Source organism: Carettochelys insculpta, chromosome 9, assembly GCF_033958435.1.
Source record: "Carettochelys insculpta isolate YL-2023 chromosome 9, ASM3395843v1, whole genome shotgun sequence".
NCBI lineage: Eukaryota > Metazoa > Chordata > Testudines > Carettochelyidae > Carettochelys > Carettochelys insculpta.
This window is the reverse complement of record NC_134145.1, coordinates 18,992,971-19,016,391: the sequence shown is the minus strand read 5'-3', so window position 1 is coordinate 19,016,391 and position 23,421 is coordinate 18,992,971. Positions and strand designations below refer to the sequence as shown.

The following is a 23,421-nucleotide window of genomic DNA, read 5'->3' as shown; positions in this document are numbered from 1 at the left end:
CAAGAGAAAGTTGAAAGGTGACTTGAATGCAATCTATAAATAGCTACACCGGGAACAAATATTTAACAATGGGCTCCTCAGTTTAGCAGAAAAAGGAACATGGTCCACTGGTTGGAAGTTGAAGCTAGACAAATTCAGACAGGAAATAAGGTGCACATTTTAAATAATGAGAGTTAACCATTGGAACAAGAGAGAACTCAGTGAGCAGAGATGTTTTAATTGCCACAAGTGGTCAAACAGTCTAGGGTCCATGCTCCAGGGGACTAGCAATGCATCACATCAGGCTATGCTGCACTCCAGCCAGAGGGGCATTGAGATATTGCACCACCAGGGCAGTACATTCAAGTGGTGACTACAGAGGTAATACAGATAGCCACAAAGCGTTTCGTCCCAGACTGGAGGGACAGAGTGTCTGGTAACCTTAGCCTGGTCCTGTGTGATGAACCCAGCTATGCTTTTACCCAATAAACGCCTTGTGGGATGTACTCAGAGACAAGCAAGAGGATAAGCTAGCCTTGTAGTCATGATACTAGCACTTTTTTAAAAAGCAGGTAATAGAATTCAGATACTGTAAGGATGTGCAGCTAAGGAATGTACATGAAAGCTTGCATACCTCTGACATTACAGACTTCTTAGTCCCCTTCACAAAGACTTTTAAAGCTTATCTTTTTTGTTTTGAGGAATATAATTACAGACTTCCCACTCCCGATGTATCTATTTTGTGAAGGGCTACAGTACAGCTCATGAGCTAGAAATGTCTTTGAATCATTACCCACATATCAGTGTGTAGGAAGGTCTTGGCCTTGAGCATGAAATTGAAATAGGGGCCCAGGAATTCCCAATTATTCAGCCAATTTTAAAAACTGATTATATCTTAATACCAGATATGATATTCAGCCACAGAGAGCCAGCCTGCATCTGTGGTGCATGAGAACAGCTTGATTTTATGACACACGGTATGGAAGCATGGGTTCAGCTCAGTCTACTCATGTTTGTGAGTCATACTTCTGTTTCTGTTCCACTGAAAGCGGCAGTTAGTACATCCTCTGATAACGGTGCCATTGCATGTTTCGGATGGGGGCATGCCACAGAACAGTATATGCCAGTATGAGTAAAATCCACTACACCTTAGTTATCTACAGATGAAATAACAAATGCAAAACCTTCAGAAAAGTGAAATCCACTCCATGCCTTTTAGAGTACCAGAAGGGAAAAACAGGTGTTTTGAACATAATCTGTTCTACATGAGCTGCTGGAAGCAAAGTAGAACCTCCAGTCACTGTAGCAAGAATGGGAGAGCAGCAGAGACACCCCAGCAAAAAAGAGAGGACACAGCCAGAGCCTTCAGACACCCTGGACACTGATTTCTATCGTCTTAGGGTTTTATACACCAGCCAATCACTGCAGGATCTAAACAGCTTCCACATCAAATCAACAGCAACGCTCTTGACAGAGTTCATGGAGTCTCTGACATGTCTCCATTTTTAGGGTTAAATCTTGGCTTGTTATTGTTGGGAGGTAGGTTTTGAGAGGAGAAGGAAAAAGGTATGTTTCTTCCCAAAGAAAGAAGTTCAACAGCATTTCCTAAAAATAGACTCTGGATTCACCTTGTCTCTAGAAGACTTTCCATAGCTAGATCCTCTTGACCAAAAATACTTTGAGTGCAGCTCTCACATGCTTTGTGGCCTGTATTGTAGTAGAGGAGTGATTCACAGATCAAAACTCAGTCTTTCCTATAGAGGCTTGCTCCATTAATTGCTTTGAGAATTAGGACCATATGTTTTTACTGTCATTGGAAGCTGACTGGCTTGATTGCAGCCTAATACATGGAGAAGGATTCAGTACCAGGCGCACTGTCTTTCCATTCAGGTCCACATGCAAGGAGTTATAATACTACATCGTAGATGTGACTAACACACAGCTATATCCTCAGTCCTCACCTGGGTAGAAGAGCCAAAATTTACTAGCAAGTTGGAGGTGAAAGAAGTTATTTCTGAGCAGTGATGCTACATGGTCATAAAATACTTGGACAATGGACATAAAACACTATCAGTGGGAGGTAGGCGGAATGCATTGGCCCATAGGCAGCAGAGCTAGGGGAGTCACCTGGGACATGGCTCCACCGTTTTTCTGCTGGGCAGAATCAGCGGAGCTGCAACCTGCGCGACAAGTCACAATGTCACACACTCAAATTTGGCCTGGACATCCCCTTGTTGTGAAGGAGGGACAATTAGACCAAACCTAAGCAGCACAGCAACCCCACATACCAGGTCACCATGCCACTTACGAAATTCAGAAGAAATAGGTGTAAGGGGCATATGGTGAAGGACAAGGCTAGGCAGCTGATGAGGGGGAACATAAGCGGGGAAGAGGATGATCATGCAGAAGCAAGCAAATCTATGCTTCTCACCCACTTTCACTGCTGCATCACAACCCATGTTTTAGCCAATTCTTCCAACACATTTCACCTTTCCAGACAATCTTGCTTGGTTCAGGTTGAGCCAGTAACTCTTTGTCCAAGAACAAATTTCAATACACATACTTACATTTTGGTAGTGGTGGTGGTTGTATCAGCTATCAGTGAACTACACAGAGAGAAATGGCCACAGATGGCCATTTTACACCCTGGATTCTAAACATTACTTTTCATCAGATGACTGGTGCTGTGGCCCAACTATTCTTGACCCTTTCCCTCCATCCACTCTCAGCCTCATAACCCTTGGTCTCCCACGTTTTTCCTCCAGCCTTTCCTCCCCTCCTCTCCATCCTGTTCAGAATCACTTTTGCTCCTCCATGCTCCCATTCCTTCTCACTCCACTCCTTCATAATAAAATATAGACAAAATGATGCAAATATGATATACCACTATGGCCATAATAATTACTATAATACCTGCTTCCATCTTATATGTATCTCTGTTTTAAGCTTTTTGCAACAAAGATTACCTATTCATATGTGTTTGTACAGCATAATGGATTCCTGATCATGACCCTTCAGTGTAACTATACATGAATAATTCTAGACAACCTCTGACCTGGAATACAGTGTTAAGGAAAGTTGAGAGAGGCTGAAGATATGGACTTGATCTCTCAGGACTGAATGTTTTCTGAACAGCAACAGGCACCCTTAATTCTGACATCAGTGGCAGCTGGAGGTATCCACATACTTTGAGGTACCAAGCTCACCAAAGACTCAGGTTCTACACTTATGAAGGTACAAATAAATCTAACAAGTGAAAGAGGCAATTATGCATTATTTTTACTGAAGAAAAGTCTGTATCTAACCTACTGGAGAAATTGCCCATCATTATATAATGATTGCCTCTGTAAGTACAATGTCAGCACGGCTCAATCAGAGTTTTTGAAATGAAGTAAGTGTAAGATGTTGTTCTGAGTTACAGAGAGTGCTGTAAAATGGCTCATTTTGCGAAATATAAAGGCAGAGAAAGAATTAAAAGCAGCCACATACAGTACATTTCAAGTAGATCCAGAAACTATTGTAAATCCACAGTAAAACCTAAATGGCAAGATCATAAAAGCTTTGTATGTATTCTAGATTCCACATTGCGGTTATGCCCAATTTGTCTGTAAATTGGAATGTGTACACTATTTATTTTATATTCCCTTTTTCCTAATAAGGAGATATTGATTTTTCCACATGGCTCCCTTCAGAAGCTTTGATTTCAAATTGTACAGTATGTCTGCTTCTGACTTACATTATCTAGTCTGCTTGCTAGGTTCAAAATCAGACTGTAGAACATAAAGTTACTGTACAGGTTAATTTCACAATTAAAACAAAATATTGATGGAATAAAATAAAGATTATATCCAAATGAACTTGCTCTATATGTTCCCACAAGCATAAAAGCATTCATTACCAAGGACCACATCATGATGTGCCACAGAGCTTACACAATGACATAAGAAACTAATATCACAGGGAGAACTGAACGATGTACACTGGACAAACTCGATGTCCATGTAAAGCTCTACTCTTCCACATGAGTACAGTCTAATACAGGGCAAACTGATAAAATTGCACAGACACAGTTAACTCGATTAGCTTCTGTGCACAAGTATTGCTTTTGTATTATTAAAAATGCCCAGAGAGGCTGCTACAGCAGCAATGTTCCTGTTAAGCTTGAGCTCACTTCCTTAGAGAAAGGGCAGCAGCACGAATGCTGACTTTGTTACCCAGAGGGCCAAACTGAATCAAATGCAGGTATCTTGATTATCAGTAGCACAAGCTCTCCTTGTTCCAGTCTCCTTCTCAATCCCATTGCCTTTCCTAACTCCTGTTTCATTCAAATCACAGACCCAAGTATGGCTCCTGCTGTCCATTTCTTATTCCTTAAGATGTCTCCTTCACTCCACCCCCTCCCCTCTTTCTCTCCTCTCTCATCCCTCCCTCTCTGCAGAATGCCAAACTTGGCTCTGTAGTTACCCATCCAGCTGCCTTCTGTTCTCCTGCAATTCCTTCTTGTATTCCTGGTAATTAGCAATGTTTCAAGCCCTCAATACTGCCAATAATTACAGCCTCATGGTCATGTCTCATCTTTATATTCATCTTCCTCAATTGTACAACTTCTGGCATGAAACACATAATTGTCTCAACTTACATCACAATTTACAAGTGCACTTAACATAAGAAGCTAGTACATTGATCAGCATGAAAGAGGTTAATTCTTTTACTATAACAAATCAAGCAAGAGCAATTCATTGTGTTTTCCCCCACAGCATTTTTATGTATCATTATTTAAAACCTCCTACACCCCACAGCAATAACTATTTTTAATTTTGAGAGATCAAAACAGCTTGAGCAAGTTAAAATGAATTTTCTTTCACTGGGAAGAGGTAGGGAATTTCATCTGATCAGATGAGTGAAAGTGAAAATTCAATCTAGATGTATATTTGCTGCAAAATTAAAAAAAATATTTCTTACTAACACATTATATGTGGGCAGATATAAAAAGCAATATTTAACAAAAGATATTGCCACCTCCTGCCACACCAGATTCCATATAGGCTTTACTGTATGTATGGGCAATGGTTCCTCTAGTGCTGTGTAAAATTGTCTGCAGCCCATTCTATACCAAACATTGACTCCAATTACTTATTAATGGCTATATTCTCATATACTATCAATACAGAAAAAGGGCAGGAAGCATGTAACAACATGCCACAAACAAACTACATCTCTTCACTCTGGACAGTGATTCCCAATATTTATTCAAATAATATCATACCAAGAACAGGCTCGTACTGAACTGTGCAAGGAACTGATTCACATTTCATAACCAATAACACACCATTCACATACTCCTCCACACTGAACTGCAGGTTTGACTGTAATCTTGGTGTTATTATACCTGACTCTGAACTTTCCTCCTCCTTCAATTCTCCCATGTTTGCAAATCTGCCTATCACGATTGCTGCAGCATTGTCTGTGCATGACACTGCCTCAATCCACCTGAAATCACTATCCACATCCTAAATCCCTCTCATCTTGATTATTGTAACACCCTCATACTCTAATAGTTGTAGAATTATGTAGTGCTGGATTGGTGCACGAACTGCAGCTATATCACATATTTTCAGAGCACATGAATAAGGGAAAATTTACATCTGTCTACAGACAAGACAACACCGAACAATTTAGTTTCATACACCATTCTTCGTATCAGGATACTTTTAAAAAACAGGAATAGCAGAAACAGAGACAGGTACAGCATTGACTGCTGTGACTCAGACACAAAACGAAAAATGCACAGAGATTAAGTACAATAAAGGGACAGAGAAATGACAAATATAGATTTGTATTGAAAGATAATCTACACTGCATAAATTATGGTGGCAGATTCATTTTGCCAGTCTGGATTGGCAACCAACTTAAATGGATCAGAAAAACTGTCCTTAATGAAAACAGAGAGGTAGCCTTAATGGAGACAGACACTCTATATAGTTCTGCCAGCATACAGAATAGCTGGTGACAAAATGTAAGCATTTTATTTAATTTCAACTGTTCTTTTTGTCACAGAAGTGTGCACAAATGGAGGCAAGCAGGGGGACAGCTGCTTCCCAATAATCACTGGGGTCACAGAGCTCCTCTGGCCCAGGGGTAGTGGCAGGGAGACAGAACTCCTCTGGCCCTGTGACCGAAGGAGCTCGCTGTCTCTCCCCACTGCGTCCACGGTGCAAGAGGTGTTTGCTCTATGCTGCTATTGGCTGCAGCCAGCTGTAGGCTGCTGATTCCCTCAGCTACTACCCATAGCCCCACAGATGGAGAATCTCTGCATCCCTGCCACAGCCCCATGGCTGGCAGAACGGTCCTCCCACTCCACTCCTTTGCTGTAACGGCCAAATAGCTGGGACCCAGAGGTTCATTACAGCAAGAGTATACTATATGTCCTCACATCATCATGTGTTTAAATTATATCCATAAACATGCCTCTCCTTAATCACAAACTTCTCTAAAAAAAACAAATTTCATATTGTCTAAACAGTTAAGTATCCAGCTGAAAGACAGGACTCATGAGCTCTCTAAACCACCCAACTGCTGCGTCAATGTCTTCACGGTAAATCATTTAAACTTTGTGTCTCAGTTTATACTTTTGTAAAACTGGTAATATTTATTGTTCAGTGGGCACACTTAAAAGGTTCGTTCCAATTTAAAGAGCCTATAAATTCCAGCAATATTTTCTATTATTAAATGGGGAATGCCTTTAGAACCAATAATATCCTTAGGACTGGAAACAGTATTTTAAATGCATCTGCTGTACTTGCCTCACTGAAATGAGTTGAGGTTATTTATTCTTAAATCAATCAGTCTTCAGATGAAAGGCCCTTCCAAATGCATCATATGTTATCAATCTTGTTCATCATCTATTAGTAATCTAATATTTAAATTGAGATTTCTTCCAGTGATTTCCACTCTCATTAGTTTGGGGAGGAAGAGATACATAAGTAGTAGAAAATACATACTTAAATCCCTGTGCATCTCAGCCAGAATAGAGTCTTCTCTTGTTACTTCAGAGAAATACCTATGCCCATCAAAAAAACTAACACCAGAGCGTGGAGGTTTGCACTTAGTCTTTTCAATAGCTGTAGAATATTTTACCAAGTATTTATACTTGAAAATAATTCTACTTCATTTGTGACAAGGTATTTTACCAAATTTAAGTGGCTGTTGGGGAAGGGCCTCCATCCATATAGGCAGGGTTCTTAAGAAACTTCCAGGCAACAAATGGATTTAGGGATTTTTGCCGTCCCTATTTCACCTAGGTTTTTTTTTTTGTTTGTTTGTTTTCCTGATTATGGATCCTTCAAGCAGAGATACGGAAGAGGGGAAGGAAATCATCTTCGTACCTTTGTGCCCTTAGGCATTTACAATTTAAGTAGTCTTTCCTCCAGAAATGCTTCATGGTAGATATGTGAGATTGTACAGACTTCTGAAAGGCAACCAAGTTGGTATGGCATGATATTTCTATTAAAAAAGTAGAGCAATACCAAATGAACATGCCACACATTAAATGGATTTTAAAATGGCTCACTGACTACTCTCAAAATGTGATTAGGGAATCGTCATTGAAAGTGTGCTCCTAGTAGAGTCCCTCAGGGAGAGGTTATTTTCCCTACACTTGAATATTTTTATCAGTGACCAGGAGGAAAACAAAATCATCCCTAATAACATTTGCAGCTGACATAGATACTGTAGGACTGACGAATAACAAAGCAGACAAGTATCTGATACTGATATCTGGGTGACATGATAAATGGGACACAAGGAATCAACGAACTCGTATATCAAGGAATAAAAAACACCAGCCATATTTACAGGAACATAGAATCATAGAATCCTAGGGCTGGGAGAAACCTCAGAAGGTTATCAAGTCCAGCCCCCTGCCCAAAGGACGACCAACCCCAACTAAATCATCCCAGCCAGTACTTAAAAACCTCCAGGGATGGAGATTCCACCAGCTCTCCAGGTAACCCATTCCAGTGCTTCACCACTCTCCGAGTGAAATATCCAACTTAGACCCTCCCCACTGTAACTTGTGACAATTGTTCCTTGTTCTGCCATCTATCACTACTGAGAACAGACTCTCTCCATCCGCTTTAGAACCTCTCTTCAGAAAGTTGAAGACTGCTATCAAATGCTCTAGTTCAAACAGGAATTAATTCAGGGAAGTTGTTTTTTTTATACCGGAGGTTAGTTTAGAATCTAGATGATCACCATGGTCCCTTTTAGCCTTAGACATCACAAAAGGCACGAATTAATTATATATAGTACAAAAGACGACCTTTTCTTCTTAACCCCTTTTCTCTGAATTTTGACAATCATCTTTGCATCCCTTCCTTCTGGTTTTTTTTTCCTCCCTCAATATATAACTTAACACTGCAGTGTGCCTGCATGTCAACCAAAATTTGGAGAGCAGCTTCCTCACCCCAGTTTGATCAAAAAAAGACTAAAAATCAGCCACCTGCTCTCTGAAGAATGCAAACTGACCTCAGAAAACACGGCGCTAACGAGGAAGTTTGGCACTCAACAGTTAATAGAACTGAGGCAATATTACTGCTGTTGTATAACAATCTTGAAACAACTGTCTCCAAGCTGTAAGGTACCGGAGCTTCAGGGAGACAGGTTATGCTGAGACATTCCAGTGTAATCTCAAGAGCAAAAGTCATAAGTCCCAATTTTCTCCTATGCAAACAGAGATGTCAAGAGAATGGCAAAATATTCCCTATTCCAGAAGCTTTGAAACTGTGAGATGAGTTTTCTCTCTAGGATGATTTTCCACTCCCTGGAATCCCAAGAAAGCTCCTCCATTGAAGCTTTGTGGGACTGAAGAAGAGGCTGATGAAGAGGAAAATTTGCATCCTCAGTTTACTTCGCTTCTCAGGGTAAGGTATCAGTAAACAATTTGTTTTTATAATGGGCACAGCTACACTTAAAATGCTCCATTGGTGCAGCTGCACTGCTATAGCACTTTAGGGAAGACACTCCATGCAACAAGGAGAGAACTCTCCCATTGACATAGTTAATCCACTACCCCAAGAGGCAGCAGTTTTGTTGAAGCCCTCCCACCAACATAATACTGTCTACACAGGTTTTATTTCAGACTAACTATGCCGCTTACAGGTGTGGATTTTCCTTACCCTTGAGTACCACAGCTATACTGAGAAAGGTATATAAGGCAGGCCAGACTAATGTTGTTTTAACTCAGTCTTGGTGCCTACAGCCTTCTCAGAAAGCGGATTTTTAAAAAAACGTTTCACACAAGTGCAGATAGCTTGCCTGCTAGTAGTGAGGTTCCACCAGGAAGTGATGACTATTTTCATATGTAGTGAGTGCACATTGGTCTTGGGTTCTAACTTGGCCACAGTCCCTGCAACAGAACATCAGACTGAAGATTGACCTTGCTTTCTTCTTGCCTCACAAAAGACACACCAGAAAAATATTTTGAGGCACTTGAGTCTAGAATAAGTACCATTACCTATGGTTTAGGATGGCTCTCTCTCAACCTGAGTGTGATAAAACAGGTTGAGAGGAAGGATGGTCCCATGATTAGGGCAGTGACCAGGGACTCAGGAGACCTGGCTCAACTCCCCACATTGCTACAGACCTCCTGCGTGACCTTGGGCAACTCATGTAACTTCTCTTTGCCTCAGGTCCCCATCTGTAGAAGGGATATAACAGTACTTCAGAAGAGTTTTGATAGGATAACAACATTACCAACCTCAAAAGAATCAGAAATCATGAGTCAGACCTTAAAAATCACAACACATTTTTGAAAAGATATATTGAGATTTCTGTCTTCAGTTTTTGAACCCTGCCCTGCCACCCACAGTGTGCATGTGAAATGTCATTCTAACCAACACTCCAAAATTAATTAAGTGATATTGTCCTTGGTGCAGTTGTCCTCAGCCCAAAAATCTTCCCTCTGCCTGCCCAGCAATTGCTTCTGCCCATCCAGCCCCAGCATAATTTCTGCCTCCCTCCACATTCACACTGCTCATTTCAGTTCTGCGCACACACACACCCCCACACCAATAATACAAGTAATAGGGTCCATCCCTATAAGTACCTGAAAGTCAACCCATAACTAGTGGACAGACTATAAATCCTTGGGGTTTTTTAGTTGACCACAGAAAAAAAATTATGCCAACTGCCTGTTATCCTCATACATAATCAGTCCATCAGAGCTGAGCAACCCAGCTCTAGTGGGTTACTTACCACTAGACAAGTCTTTGCTATTTGGTTTCACCCTTACAGACAGAGATCATTTAGCACAGGAACATGTGACATATGTTGCAAGCTTTGAAATGCCTACAAGTAGGTGGTATAACCAGGTAATTGGAAAGATCAGTAATTGTTCATTAGGCTTGGAACAAATTCAAATGCTATCAACTTTACTGTTTCATACTAATTAACTTACTAAATTCCAGATCTGGAAATTAATCAGTCAGAACAGGCTGTATTTTCAAAAATTAAGGATGGCATATGATTTATACTTTACCACACAGTATATTTTTAAAATATCAAGAAATAATTTCACTTCAGTTATGGTATTTTCTCCTCTCTAGTCTGACAGAAGAAATGAAAAGACACATTTCCTAGTACATTTTAGTATCTCTCAAACTGTATTTTCTTCATTTAGTACTTATTTGGTCTAAAAGAAAAACAGACATATCCAAACTTTCCTAAGCTGCGCTGTGCTTTCAGATACCATGGCCCCCGCACTCTAGGACATTAAAATACAAAGTAAACAGAGAAATAAAAATATTAGACAAAATTAGTCTAACACTTGCACATGCAAGTGTGTTTTATAAGGAACACTTGATTTCAGTTCATTAAAACGGGAAAATTCATCACATAGCACTGCTGGGGATTATGCATTAAGAGATTGGGGAAGTGACCCAGGTTGTATAAATATTATTAAAGAACTATTTAAAGTTTTGAGGACAAATATTTAAATAAAACACCTTTAGAAACAATAACGTGTACTAAACAGAGTATCATGCAATTTTGTTTCGCTGCAAGGAGGGCCAAATTTTGCCACCCTCACTCACACTGAAAACAGCTTTACTGCTAGAGTAATGCCACTGACATCAACAATACTTCTTAACATGACTAAGGATGGCAAAATCAGGTGGTTAGAGAATAAAATTATTTTCATTCCTTCTGTTATGAAAGATATAGGCCACAAGATATTTAATGCTATATACTGACCTTCCCTGTATAGTGATTTTTGGCAGAGGCGAGGAAGAAAGAAAACTTGTTCTAAGCAAACCAGACATCCACACTGGAAATATCTTAATTAGCAGACCTATCTAATACCATGGCATAGAAATTCCAATATAATTTCAGTAAAAGTTATTTAGAATTAAACAGTTTAGTTTTTCCCTCATTTTGTAACCTGCTTAACACAACTGAGAGTAGGTACTGTTTGTGAGGGGTGGTGAGACAAATATGATTACAATACAAGAAAACCATCCAGCCAAGAATGTCACGTATTTCCAGTACCCTTAGTAGATGAGAAAAAGTTAAACAAATATAACTTATATTCATCACCACTACATTGCAAAACCCCACAAAATTCAGCAAGTGTTGAAAAAAGCTAGAACCCCCCCCCCCCCCACACACACACACAATGCTTATGGACAAATGAAGACTCAATTTCCCATCTGTCCATAGTTTAAAAGTGCATTGTGATTAAATATGCCAGGTTTAATCAAACCTTACATATGTTACTCACAAGTTTCATCTGATTGCCCCCATCTAATCCCCCACAGCACTACTACTCTTCACAATATATGTTCTCCCCTCCCTGGCCCACCCGTCAGATCAGCATGTATTGAGAAATTAACATCCCATTGTTCCAGTGACAAGAAGATATAACAGAAATTCAAGGGAATTCATGTATACAGACTGAGACGTTACTGGTTAATAACCAGTTAAAGGGCTAAATGAAACTCAAGGACATACTAAAGTAATTATAACCAATTTGGATAGCTTATTTGATATAAAAAGAGATGGACCATTCCAGAACCATGAATTTAATAGAAGTCTATCTTCAGTATATTGTATGTTATAAGTACATAATACAGTTGGTGTTGTGGTATTCCTTTATGTACAATGCTCAAGTGGTGTCAGTGTTTTTTCTTAACCATTTCTTACAGATCTAGAGCCAGAACAACAGTTACAGATGCTAATTTGCGGTAAACAAATATCCAAGGCAAAAGAGGTTTAGTGCTTCATGTCAGAAAGTTCTTGCTTAAATGCAGCTTTGACCTTTTTCCAACACAACTCTAATGTACCATTTTAAGAACAACATTCTACATCATAAAAGGAGGAAAATATGAAAGCTAAATTATTTTTGTGTATTAAAATAACTGATCCTAATGATATATATGGGGTCCCCTTGCTCTCTCCTTCCTTTTCTGATACAGTTCAGGGAATGAGTGTTGTTGTGTACAAGTGTGTTACACAAACATGTATGTTATTAAAAGTTCAGAGATTTGGCTCTGGTTGTTGACTACAGTATGTTTCTATAAAAAGTTTTGTACCATAATCATGTATGATAAATCAAAGAAAACATATGAACCACTCTCTCTTTTTTTAATCCTTCATAACTTGATTTACATGACTTTACACAACTATTTCCTACATATTGTCACTAAGTGGTAGTAAGAATCAACTCAGAATCAGCTGTAACAGCCTGCAAATTCCTGACCAAAGGGTCAAGTTAAAACATCTGAGCTACAACCTTCTTTTTAAAAGGAAGCTGAAAGAAGGCATAACAATTTTACTGAATAAAAACAGCTAAATCCCACTTACAGCAGAGTTATACCATTTACTACCGTTTTAAGTCTGATAGTAGTGTAGTAAAAACAGCCCCAGTCTATGTTCTACTGTTACTTGCAAACAGAGCTGACATGGGCAGGGGGGGCACTCATTTTGAAGATTCTTCTGAGAGAAATTCACATAATTTGCCTACAATAGGTCTATGAAAGTTCCTGGGTGCCTCTTTTTTTCCATCAAAGATTAACTACAGATGCATGCATTATGGGCTGCATGTATTCTGGAGAATAGAAACTGCATGACAATTGTATAGGCACAGCAATGTATGTATTTCAGCAGCCCTCTATTCTGTTCATTTCACACTTACAGCAACTATTAGGAATGAATCTCAGCTTATTTTTTCAGTGTTAAAAACACAGCCACATATGCACTGCTTTGTACAGACAAATAGGTATCAAGCAGATCTTACCACGTATGTGCGACTGTGAATCGACGACGTTGACGGATGCTTTTATTCACCAGCAACTTTCTGAAAAAGCACGGAGAGTTCCTTGGAGAACTGCGAGGTGAAATTTTTGGAGAGGTGGGTCTGTTCCCTGGCACTTTGGGAAGCTCAAGTTCTAAATGCATTTGTTCTTTGAAAGTCTTTATGTAAATATCTGATTCTGGAGCAGCAAGTTCCCTAGAAGAATCTTTTGCTGTCATAGCTTGAATGTTGTATTAGCTTTCACCATTCAGAAAACATAACAAAAACACATCACAGAGACATTGCTTCAGATTCAAATGCAGATAGATTTGCAAAGCTTAGCCCAGTCATTCAAAAGGCTGAGTCCCAAAATGGAAAACTGCCTAAAACAACAGCAGCCTTAACCGAAGAATGATAAGTCAGTGCTGTCAGACAGAGCTTTATCAGCCCAGCTTTCCCTCTGAAAATGCGCCAAAGTGCTTTCTGTGTCAGTAGCCTCCTTGTGGATGTGGCTTGTCTGCAAGCTACACACTGACACTCACTGAATTCATTCAGCTGAACATACCAGCTCATGAAAAATTCATAAGAACTCCCTCCAAATCAATCCTTTTAATAAAATACTTAATCAAGAAAAAGATACTGGTTTTTCCAGCACATACGAAGAAAATAAAGCTGTTCATACACATGCACAACAGTGTAACCCAGTTCATTCAGGCCCAACATAAAATGATCTTCATTCAGAATTGCTTGTGTAACCCACACTGCAGTAGCTCCACCCATGCCAAGCTTATTGGCTCAATATTGTTTTGACAACTGGACTCTATTCAGTCCCTCCTTATACTGTGTGTGTGTGTGTCAGATTTTCATGAAATTCTGAAGAGGGTTTTAATACAGTTAGAGTATAGGATGCTAATCTGTATGCTCCCCAGCAGCTTCTGTGCATATCCTTAGGGTCTCTGATGATAACTTTTCCGAATCAAACCAACGCTGGCATAAACACATGATTTGCAGGAGGGAAAGGTGGGGAAGGGAAAAATGCAAGTGCCAATCTAGCAGAAAAAAACAACAGAAGCTACTAATTATTACCTGGAACTTCAATAATATCTGCAAGAATGTGCATCCTATACTTGGAGAAGCATACTATGGAACAATTCTAACGGCTATTATGGAAGGACTATAATGGACAAATAAGAGCAAAACAAAAACCCTGATGGCAGTGTGCACCCACATACCTGAAAGAGAACACCGAGCACTGGCATGGTCAGCAAAGGACGACTAAAAGGAGATAGTTAATGCTGATGACTGAGAAATCTCTCAATCCCACAGGAGCAGCAGGAAATTAATTTAAAGCTGACCTTTCGTTTTAAAGTAAGAATGTTATTTATGCAGGTTTTTTTTTGTTTGTTTGTTTTTTAAAGATGACCCAGTACTGTGAAATTTAATTATAGACTAGAATCACAGAAATGTAGGTGTGGTAGTTACCTTGATAGGTCATCAATTCCCCTCCACTAAGGTGGGACTAAATATTATCTAGTCCATCACTGATAGATGTTTGTCTAACCTGTTCTTAAAAACCTTCAACGATGGAAATTCCACACCCTCCTAGATAATTAGTTCCAGTGCTTAGATACCCTTGCAGTTAGTAAATTATGTTTTTGTTCTGTTTTGTTTTTTCCAATGTCTAACCTAAATCTCCCTTGCTGCAATTTAAATACCTCAATTCTTACCCTGTTCTCTGTGGGAATTATTTATCTTCTCTTTATTCACTCTTCTCCTCTTTATAACATTTTATTTACTGGATGACTGTTCCATCTTCCTTAAGTCTTTTCTTCTCAAGACTACACAAAAACAAGTTTTTCAATCTTTCCTTGTATGTCATATTTTCTAGACATTTAAAAGCTTTTGTTGCTCTCCTCTGGACTATCCAATTCATCCACTACCATACCCTCCCCCTGCTTTACGAAAATAGGCTTGTGAAAATGCATAACTTGGAGACACTATAGGAAAAATGCATCATGTAACATATCATTTTTAAAGTTACAATCACCCAAGTGCACATATTCTATATTTGTGCAACTATCATTCTTATATGTAAAGTTAGAAATATGAAGTGTGGATCTATTTATAACTCTAGATATGCTAATGAGGGCAATACAGTGATACTCCAGAAACTTATCAGCATGGTTCTCAAGGCAATGAACTGTAAATCTGTTTGTTTTTTCCTGGCTGCATCTTCACTACAAGATAAAATCGAATTTAAAGGAGTTAGCTCAACATTAAAACATCACTGTCTTCACTGAAAATTTTATTAGCTCAGTTTAGTCAGCCCCAATATCGATAACAAAATGTCAACAACAACAGATGGGTACAGGATCCATTTTGAATTTAAAATCTCAAATAAAGGCTAGTGTGCAAGCACCATGTCCTTAATTCAAATTTATTAGCCTCCATATGTCTCCCACAAAGCTACATGCTGCACCTGGCTCCCAGCTCCCTGCTACTAGTGGGAGTCAGGAAACTGACCTGGGCTGCTGCCCTGTCAGTTTCCCAGGTCCCGCAGCTTTGTTGGAGCTGGGAAACTAACCACGCTGCTGTGCTGTCAGTTTCCCAAGTCCCATAGCTTGGAAAAGCCAGGAAATTGACCAAGGCTGCTGTGCTGTCAGTTTCCCTGGTCCAGCAGCTTTATTGGAGCCAGAAAATTGACCAGGGCTGCTGCACTGTCAGTTTCCTAGGTCCTGAAGCTTGGGGAAGCTAGGAAATTGACCAGGGATGTTTCACTGTCAGCTAGCTGGGTCCCCTAAGCTGCAGGGACCCAAGAAACTGACAGTGCAACTACATCTGGTTCCTGGCTCTGAATGCAGGGCTGAGGGAAATGTGGGATAGGTTCCCACAATGCACTGCTGCAACAGTCGATGTTTGGTGATTTCTGTGTGGAAGCAATATGTCAAATGTGTTGGGAGGCTGTGGGAAGTGAGAATATTCAAAATCAAATTTAAAACAACAGGCTTTTTAAAATCATTTTTAATAAATTTAAATTTTATTTACATGTAGTGCACATGTAAGCCCTATAAGCTCAAAATGTGGTCCGTCCTAGAAAGACATGTGGTCAAGGCCACGTGGGGCTGGAAGCTAATCGGGATCTGGTACTTTTCTGATCAAGGTGAGAAAAATTTGAACTGAACACAAAGAACCTTGGGTAAAGGGATCTAAAGGTGAGAAACCAACCAACAGGGAAGTGGTCAGATACTGGGAGACTTACCCCCAATTACCACGCAACACGTCTACTAGAAACATCTAAGACTGAACAGGGAGAATGATTAGCCCCAAGGTAGGAGGCTGTCTAGCTTGCCAAAGAGATTATAAGAACAACTACCAGGGTAAAAATTTGCATGTATCAAGTTGGAACAGGTGCCATATGAAGAGAGATTAAAAAGAATGGGACTTTTCAGCATAGAAAAGAGGAAACTAAGGGATATGATAGTGGTCTATAAAGTCATGACTGGAGTGAAAAAAGTTATTTATTTGTTCCAATAACATAAGAACTCAGAGTCACCAAATGAAATGAATGGGTAGCAGGCTTAAAATTAACAAAAATAAGTTTTTCTTTGCACAGCACACAGTAGGCCTGTGGAACTCCTTGCCAAAGGGTATTATGAAAACCAGGACTTTAACGGGATTCAAAAGAGAACTAGATAAATTCATGGAGATTAGGTCCATCAATGGATACCAGCCAGGATGCATAGGAATGGTGTCTCTAAACTCTGGTTGTCAGAACCTGGAAATGGATTACAGGAGAGGGACTGCTTGATGATTACCTGTTCTATTCACTCCCTCTGTGGCATCTGGCATTGGCCCCTACTGGAAGACTGGATACTGGGCTACACAAACCTTTGGTTTAACACATTATGGCCATTCTTATGTTCTTAAGTTTCTTCTGTTTATTATCAAGCCTCATATAAATAATTGTGATCAGCAGTTGGGAAGGAGGGCAGCAACTAGTGAGCATCTCTCTCTCATTGATAAAGGGAGTTCACCTTGTGAGCCCTCTCTGTGTAAACTTTTATACAGCATAAGACAGACTTTTTTTTTGGTGGGGGGGCGGGGGGGGGACAGGACTGCGTTCCTGGGTGCTATCAATGTCCTTGTAGCTGAGCCCTCCTACGTCTGAGCTGGTTCAACATCTGTGTTGCTCTGGAGGGGGGCTGTTACCCAAACTCTGTGACTTGGCTAGGGGAGACCAGAACTTCTGGCCCAGCAGGACAGGGTAATGGAGCACCCCAAAGGACAGGTTGGTGGGCTCAGTGGCAAAAACAGTACACCATTTGGCAGTCTCAAGGGGACCACTGTGAATGAACACATCACATCCCAGTTGAGGCTTTATCTGTGCAGAGTGGAGTGGAAGAATTATTTCCTGCAAACACAATTATAACTCCGGAAACATGATAGGCAATAAATTGGAAGGATGGTGGTATTATGCTTTCTGAATATGTTTGTGTATTCACACTGCATTGCTTCACCATGTCTTTAGGTGCAGATGGGGCCAACTTTGACATATAAAAGCAACAGAACCCAGGCAAGGAGCTGAGAGGCAAGATTATCTTGTACTGGTGATTAGAGTTGTTGGTAGTTGGAATGGAATGGCTGAATAGGTAAGAACATCCTCCCTATTTAAGCAGGGGGAGACCAGAGCTTCTGGCCCAGTAGGACATGGTAGGGGGAAATAGATCCACAGTAGCAGGGAAGGAGAGCAGGAAGTGAAATACAGATAAGGACCATACATCTTGAAGAACCTCCAAATACAGGTCAATAACCTTCTCTTCTTAGCATGATAGCCCCTACTGTACTGCATTAAAGGGGATTAAGACATAGAAGGTATGTAGTCTCTCTTCTCTATCTTCTTGTGAGTAATGCAAGTGGCCAGGGCACTCCAAACAGTTTGGGCTGGCTGGAGTAAGGCATTATTGATCACTATAGGAATAAAAAATAGCCACGAACTGGTGTCTTTTGCTTACTCCAGTGGAACATGAAGTTCATCTCCCACCCTTCGCAGGAGTTCCTGGACTTGCTGAAAGTCATCTGGAGTTGAGGCGGTGGGGCTGAAGTTACCGCTGCATCTGAAGAAGATGATGGGAAATGTTCTTGCTCTAGTGGTAACATCACAACTGGATTGAGTGGTTTGTCCTCCATAATCAAATCACAGCACCTACTTGAAAGCACCTAAAGAGAGGATGGGGTGAAGCCACTGTCTCTGAATGGGCCGGGTCTGAGGATGGATGCTGGGGTCAGGATCCTCAGTAAGGAAAGCAAAATATATCAGGCACATGTTGTGGAGGATCCCGTGGAGAGAGCAACAAATTACTTCCAGATGCTGGAAAATAGGGTATTGACACACTGTTGGCAGTTCTTTGGGGGTGCTCATACTGGCAGTAGGGAACAAGGTCTTTGTGCTCCACTGGAATCCTCCAGTAACAAGAACTCAGAATCCAGGTACAATGGTGGTACCATCAGAGCCAGTGGAAATGAAGAAAGCAGAGAAAGATGAGTCAGTGCATAACCTGATTAGATGTCGATAGGAGACTGGACATCCCTAAATGCAGTTTTCAGAGGAAGACAAAGAGACCTTAGCTCCTTTGGGATGAAATTCTCATGTGACGACTACTGTTATTTCTCCAACTGCCACAGCGTTAATGGTATCTTTTCTCTAGCCAGAGCTGATGCCAGAGCAGAGGACTGCCCCAGAACAAAGAGATCCTTGTTCTTAAGAGGCAGACACTGAGAGCAGATGGGTCTCAATGCTCAGTGCCAGGGCTGCTGCTGCTCTTGTTCATAGAATGTGTTGTCTCTCCACGGCTGGAACTCACAGAAGGCAAGCTGCCCTTCTTTCATTTGCAGGAAGACTTACTGCATGCTTATGCAGATGCTTCCTTACCTCCCAACTAGGTATTGGGAGTCAAAGCCCAAGCCCCACTGCCCTGGGCAGGTCCAAAGCTGAAATCTTCAGGCAGCAGGCCTGTAACCTGAGCTCTGCCACAAAGGACTGAAGCCATCTACTTCAAATCTAAGCCAGCAAATCTTAGCCAGGCCTGGTGACCCCATTAAAATTGGGTTCAAAACCCATTTTGAGGTCCTGACTCACAGTTTGAGAACTACTGATCAGGAAGAACATGGAGTATTTAAAAAAAAAAAAAAGATTTCCAAAATTTCAAGTACAAATGTTTTTCTTCAAAAACTTACCAAGCTTTTTCTAAGCTAAGCTGCCAAACTTCCAGGGTATCCACAACTGAAAACAAGGATAAGCTTTATTTTCAATTCACACTTTTTCCCGCTAAAGATTCTCTTATTTATACAAATTTAAAGTCCTGTGATCAGGATAAAATAAAACACAAGTCAGTGTACAAAAGTGGAAAGTCTTGTGTGCCATGGTGGGAGAGGAAAGGCTTTCAGCAAAGTGTCAGAGTAATTGGGTGTTTCTTTCAAAAGCTATACTTTGTGAACACACATTATTTAGATAAAAATAATTAGGAAGCTCCTCGCTCTGTCACTTAGGTCATTGTTCCACTCAGAGATATTAGCAAGGATGAGTCAACACCATAGGGAAAAAAGAAGAAAAAGAAAGAAAAAACTGTTTTGTAACAGATGTTGGAAGACTATATTTTCTCCATACGACATTCTCTGAGTTCCAAAAGATAATGCTAACCTGTCAACAAATTCACTAGACGGTTATTTCAGAGGAACTGCAGATTGCTGGTACTAGTGATTAAAAAAAGAAAAAAGACAAATAAACTTAATTTTACAGTAAAGGAGCTATAAATATTAATTTTTACCATTTTCTTTGAAAGGTAAAAATTGTTGCTCTCTCCAAGCTCTTAACTTGAGAATTCTAAAATCTTATTTTTACATAATTAGTGAATATTAAAATACAGTTCTAGAAGTTAAACCTCCCTCATCCAGCACCCTTGGGACCTGACCAGTGCTGGATGAGAGTATTACCAACACTTCCACTGCTTACTGGGCTCTCTAAAGACATTTAGGGGTAAATTAAAGATAAATAACAGCACAGAACACAGAGAACTAGGACTGGTGACTGCAAACAAACTTTAGGGAACCACGGGAAACTTAGCCATAGCCATGATAAGTAAAACTAAAATCATGCAGGATTACAGATGTTGCCAGACTAGAGATCTCCGGATCAGAGAGGTTCAACCTGTACCTTGAAAAAAATTAGTGTGAAAATGACATTTTTGCTCAACAGATAAGCTCCCCGTGTGCAGAGTAACAAATGCTTGCTTGCAGTATAAGTCCTATCTGCTTTTTAGTCCTGCTAGCTCAGTGAAGGCATTGCTTATAAGGGAGAGAAAAGTCGATTCCATTCCCTCTAATGCTGCCTCAACAGACATATTTACTTGGTTCCAGGTGTTTACTTGTGCAACTACATTGATGACAGCAGGTTGCACACTCTTCACAGAGATCATCTCCAGACCTTTTATTAATAAATAGTGGCTTGATGAAGGAAAAAATCTGCTTTGAGTTTCAAGAACTGGCACTGAGAAAAGACACAATCTTTTAAATTGTAAACTTAGGACATATGATGTGGAAACACTTAAGACAAAATATATATAGTAAAATTCACATAGAAACACGTTGACTTTTCAGGGGAGAACTGTACTTTAAATGCTAGTTTTGTAGTCCTCCAATGAAATATACATACCAACAAATGAATATTATTTAAAGCAACATAATGGAGTCCCAGTACAAATTTAAAAGTAATATTTCCTTTCTAGAAGGCCCAAGATGCATGCATTGCAGTGATGAGTACCACTGGCAAAACAGAAGCGAAACACAATCAGTCTCCTGTTTAAATTCAGTGATGTTAATTCTTTCAGTTCTACTCTTCATATTACCACCAGCTGCCTCAAAAAAACAGTGAATCCAATAAAATAAGCCACTATTTTCAAATTAGAAATGAGTGAATCTTTCAGATGCTTTTATTTTTTTAATCATCCTACACAAATCTTCTCAATTTTTACAACTAAATCATTTGTTCTTTCCCGTCTTCCTCATTCTAACAATTTTTTTTGTTTAAAATCTTGTTTTACTTGTATTACACCTGAACAATAGGAATTGCAACAACCTGACTCAAGACAGAGGTACTCAATCGTTTGTTACCACAATATGGTAAAGGAAAAGGCACACTGCAGCATAGTAAATGAAGTCTTAAACCATACATAATCCTAGTATATGAAAATAATAAAATTGCAGTTGCAAAGGTGTTATGTTGAATAAGCCAGAAAGAGCTCTGACACACTAAACAACAAAAAGTGCTCTCAATAGTGTGCTCTTTTATGGAACTCTGAGTAATGTCCAAATCATGTAACAATTTTTTGGATTAGGAAATTAGAATAATTTTTGAACAGACTGTTTCCATATTCTTTTTTCATTCTGTAATAGGGAGAAAAATAATACTCTTCTCCTGCTTGTTTGCAACATCTGCTGCTTCATAGTTTCGAGCTTCTGGAAGATGGCCTCTGAACAGTTCCATTAAAATTATGCAACATGCCTGAGGAACTTGCTTACATTTTACTGAAATTTCCCAGGCAATGGTAGTTAAGATGCTGAAATAAATCTTTCGTTACTAAATGCATGTATGCACCGTGGTGTGCTTTAGCATTACCAACACAGATTCCCCATGCTATAGAGATGGAATATGTCTTAGAATGCCTCATACTGCTTACAGTTCTCTGCGATTTCAACTAACAAGGTAAAAGAAAATTTTTATTTGAAATTTAGTATTTTAAAATTATATAGTCTATTATCTCTACTCCAACAGAGTTAGGGGCCTCTAAAATGCATCTAATGACTGGATAAACATAGCTGCTTTTGCAAAAGCTATCAAGTGGAACTACCGTGGAGTATTATAAACGATCATACATAAAACGGAGTCATAACAGAGCCATAAGACACAGCAACAATTCGGTTTGCAAAAACAATAAGATTTGGGGGCCAAGTGAAAAAAAAGTAGTAAGACACTATTGGAAAAGACAGTCCTTGTATTTATATTAATTATTCTGGTAAAGTCAAATTGAACAGGCTCTATCCAGCTTCTATGATGTGGTAGTATTATACTAGCATATTCATTTTTTGGTTTCTTCCCATTCAGAGATGCAAGTATCATCTACGTTCAGCATTTTATATTCTGTACATCCATCCCTCGTTAAACATGTACTTTATTTACGAGTACTCACTTAAACAAGGGACACATATACCTCCCCTAGTTTGCTCAACGAGTGAACTCCCCCCACGAATACAAGTCTTACCCTCTCCCCGCACCTCCAACCCCCGGTAATCTAACCCCCCCCCATTCCCCCTCCACGCCTGCAGCCTCAACCCACTGCAGCCGGACCACCCCCACCAGCCCCACAGCCTGAACACCACATAGCCCCGCAGGGTAACCCCGTCCCTCACCAGCCCCACAACCACATACCGCGGCAGGGTAACCAGCCCCATGGCCCTGTAGCCAGACCCTGTCAGCCCCGTGGCCCCATATTGCAGCAGTGTAACTGGCCCCACGGCCCCGTACCATGATAGCAGCAGCATAACCAGCTTCGCAGACACACACCCTGCCAGCCCTGTAGCCAGACCCCCCTGCCGGCCCCACAGCCCCCGAACCTTGACAGCGTTAACTGGACCTGCAGCCAGACCTCTCTGCTCTATACTCCCAACAGAGACATAGAAGACTTCATCCATGCTAGCAACAGATAAATAACCACCTCAACAAAAGCCGCATCAACTGTATTCACTTGTATGAATGCCATTCTGCATGTTCATAACAGTTACCACCCTCATGGTGGCCAGTCTGACATTTAGATTACTTAAAGTGAGCACTGGTTGTAGGTGGTGTTCTCTCCTATAAAAGCATTCAGAATACAGGTGAAGGCACAGAAAAGTAAAAGTAATCGAAGTCCGTTTGCTGTTACAAATTATGCAATATATTTCGATACCTTAGTGGCACATTTTTACTACCCAGATTACAAAGAAAAATTAATTTTATCGTGATATAAAGGTGTTAAGTTGCCATTTTCTTCTTAAATGTATTTAGGATGTTTTATTCAGGTACCTACATTATATAGAAATTAATGTGTGGGTCTTTTTTAAAA

At 40.1% G+C, this 23,421-nt stretch overlaps 1 protein-coding gene across 2 annotated transcripts in view; it reads right to left on the bottom strand.

Moving 5' to 3' along the window:
* The window catches only part of PDE4B (phosphodiesterase 4B), a 327,502-nt gene that overhangs the window by 270,743 nt on the left and 33,338 nt on the right, over positions 1–23,421 (bottom strand). The window contains exon 1 of one of the 2 annotated variants that reach the window (XM_075003395.1): positions 13,271–13,606. The exons of the other annotated variant lie outside the window; for it this stretch is intronic. Within the exon in view, the coding sequence (XP_074859496.1) occupies positions 13,271–13,506 (236 nt within the window). The 5' untranslated portion in view covers positions 13,507–13,606. Of the gene's footprint in view, positions 1–13,270; positions 13,607–23,421 lie in introns of those variants that run through there. 2 annotated transcript variants of the gene reach the window in all.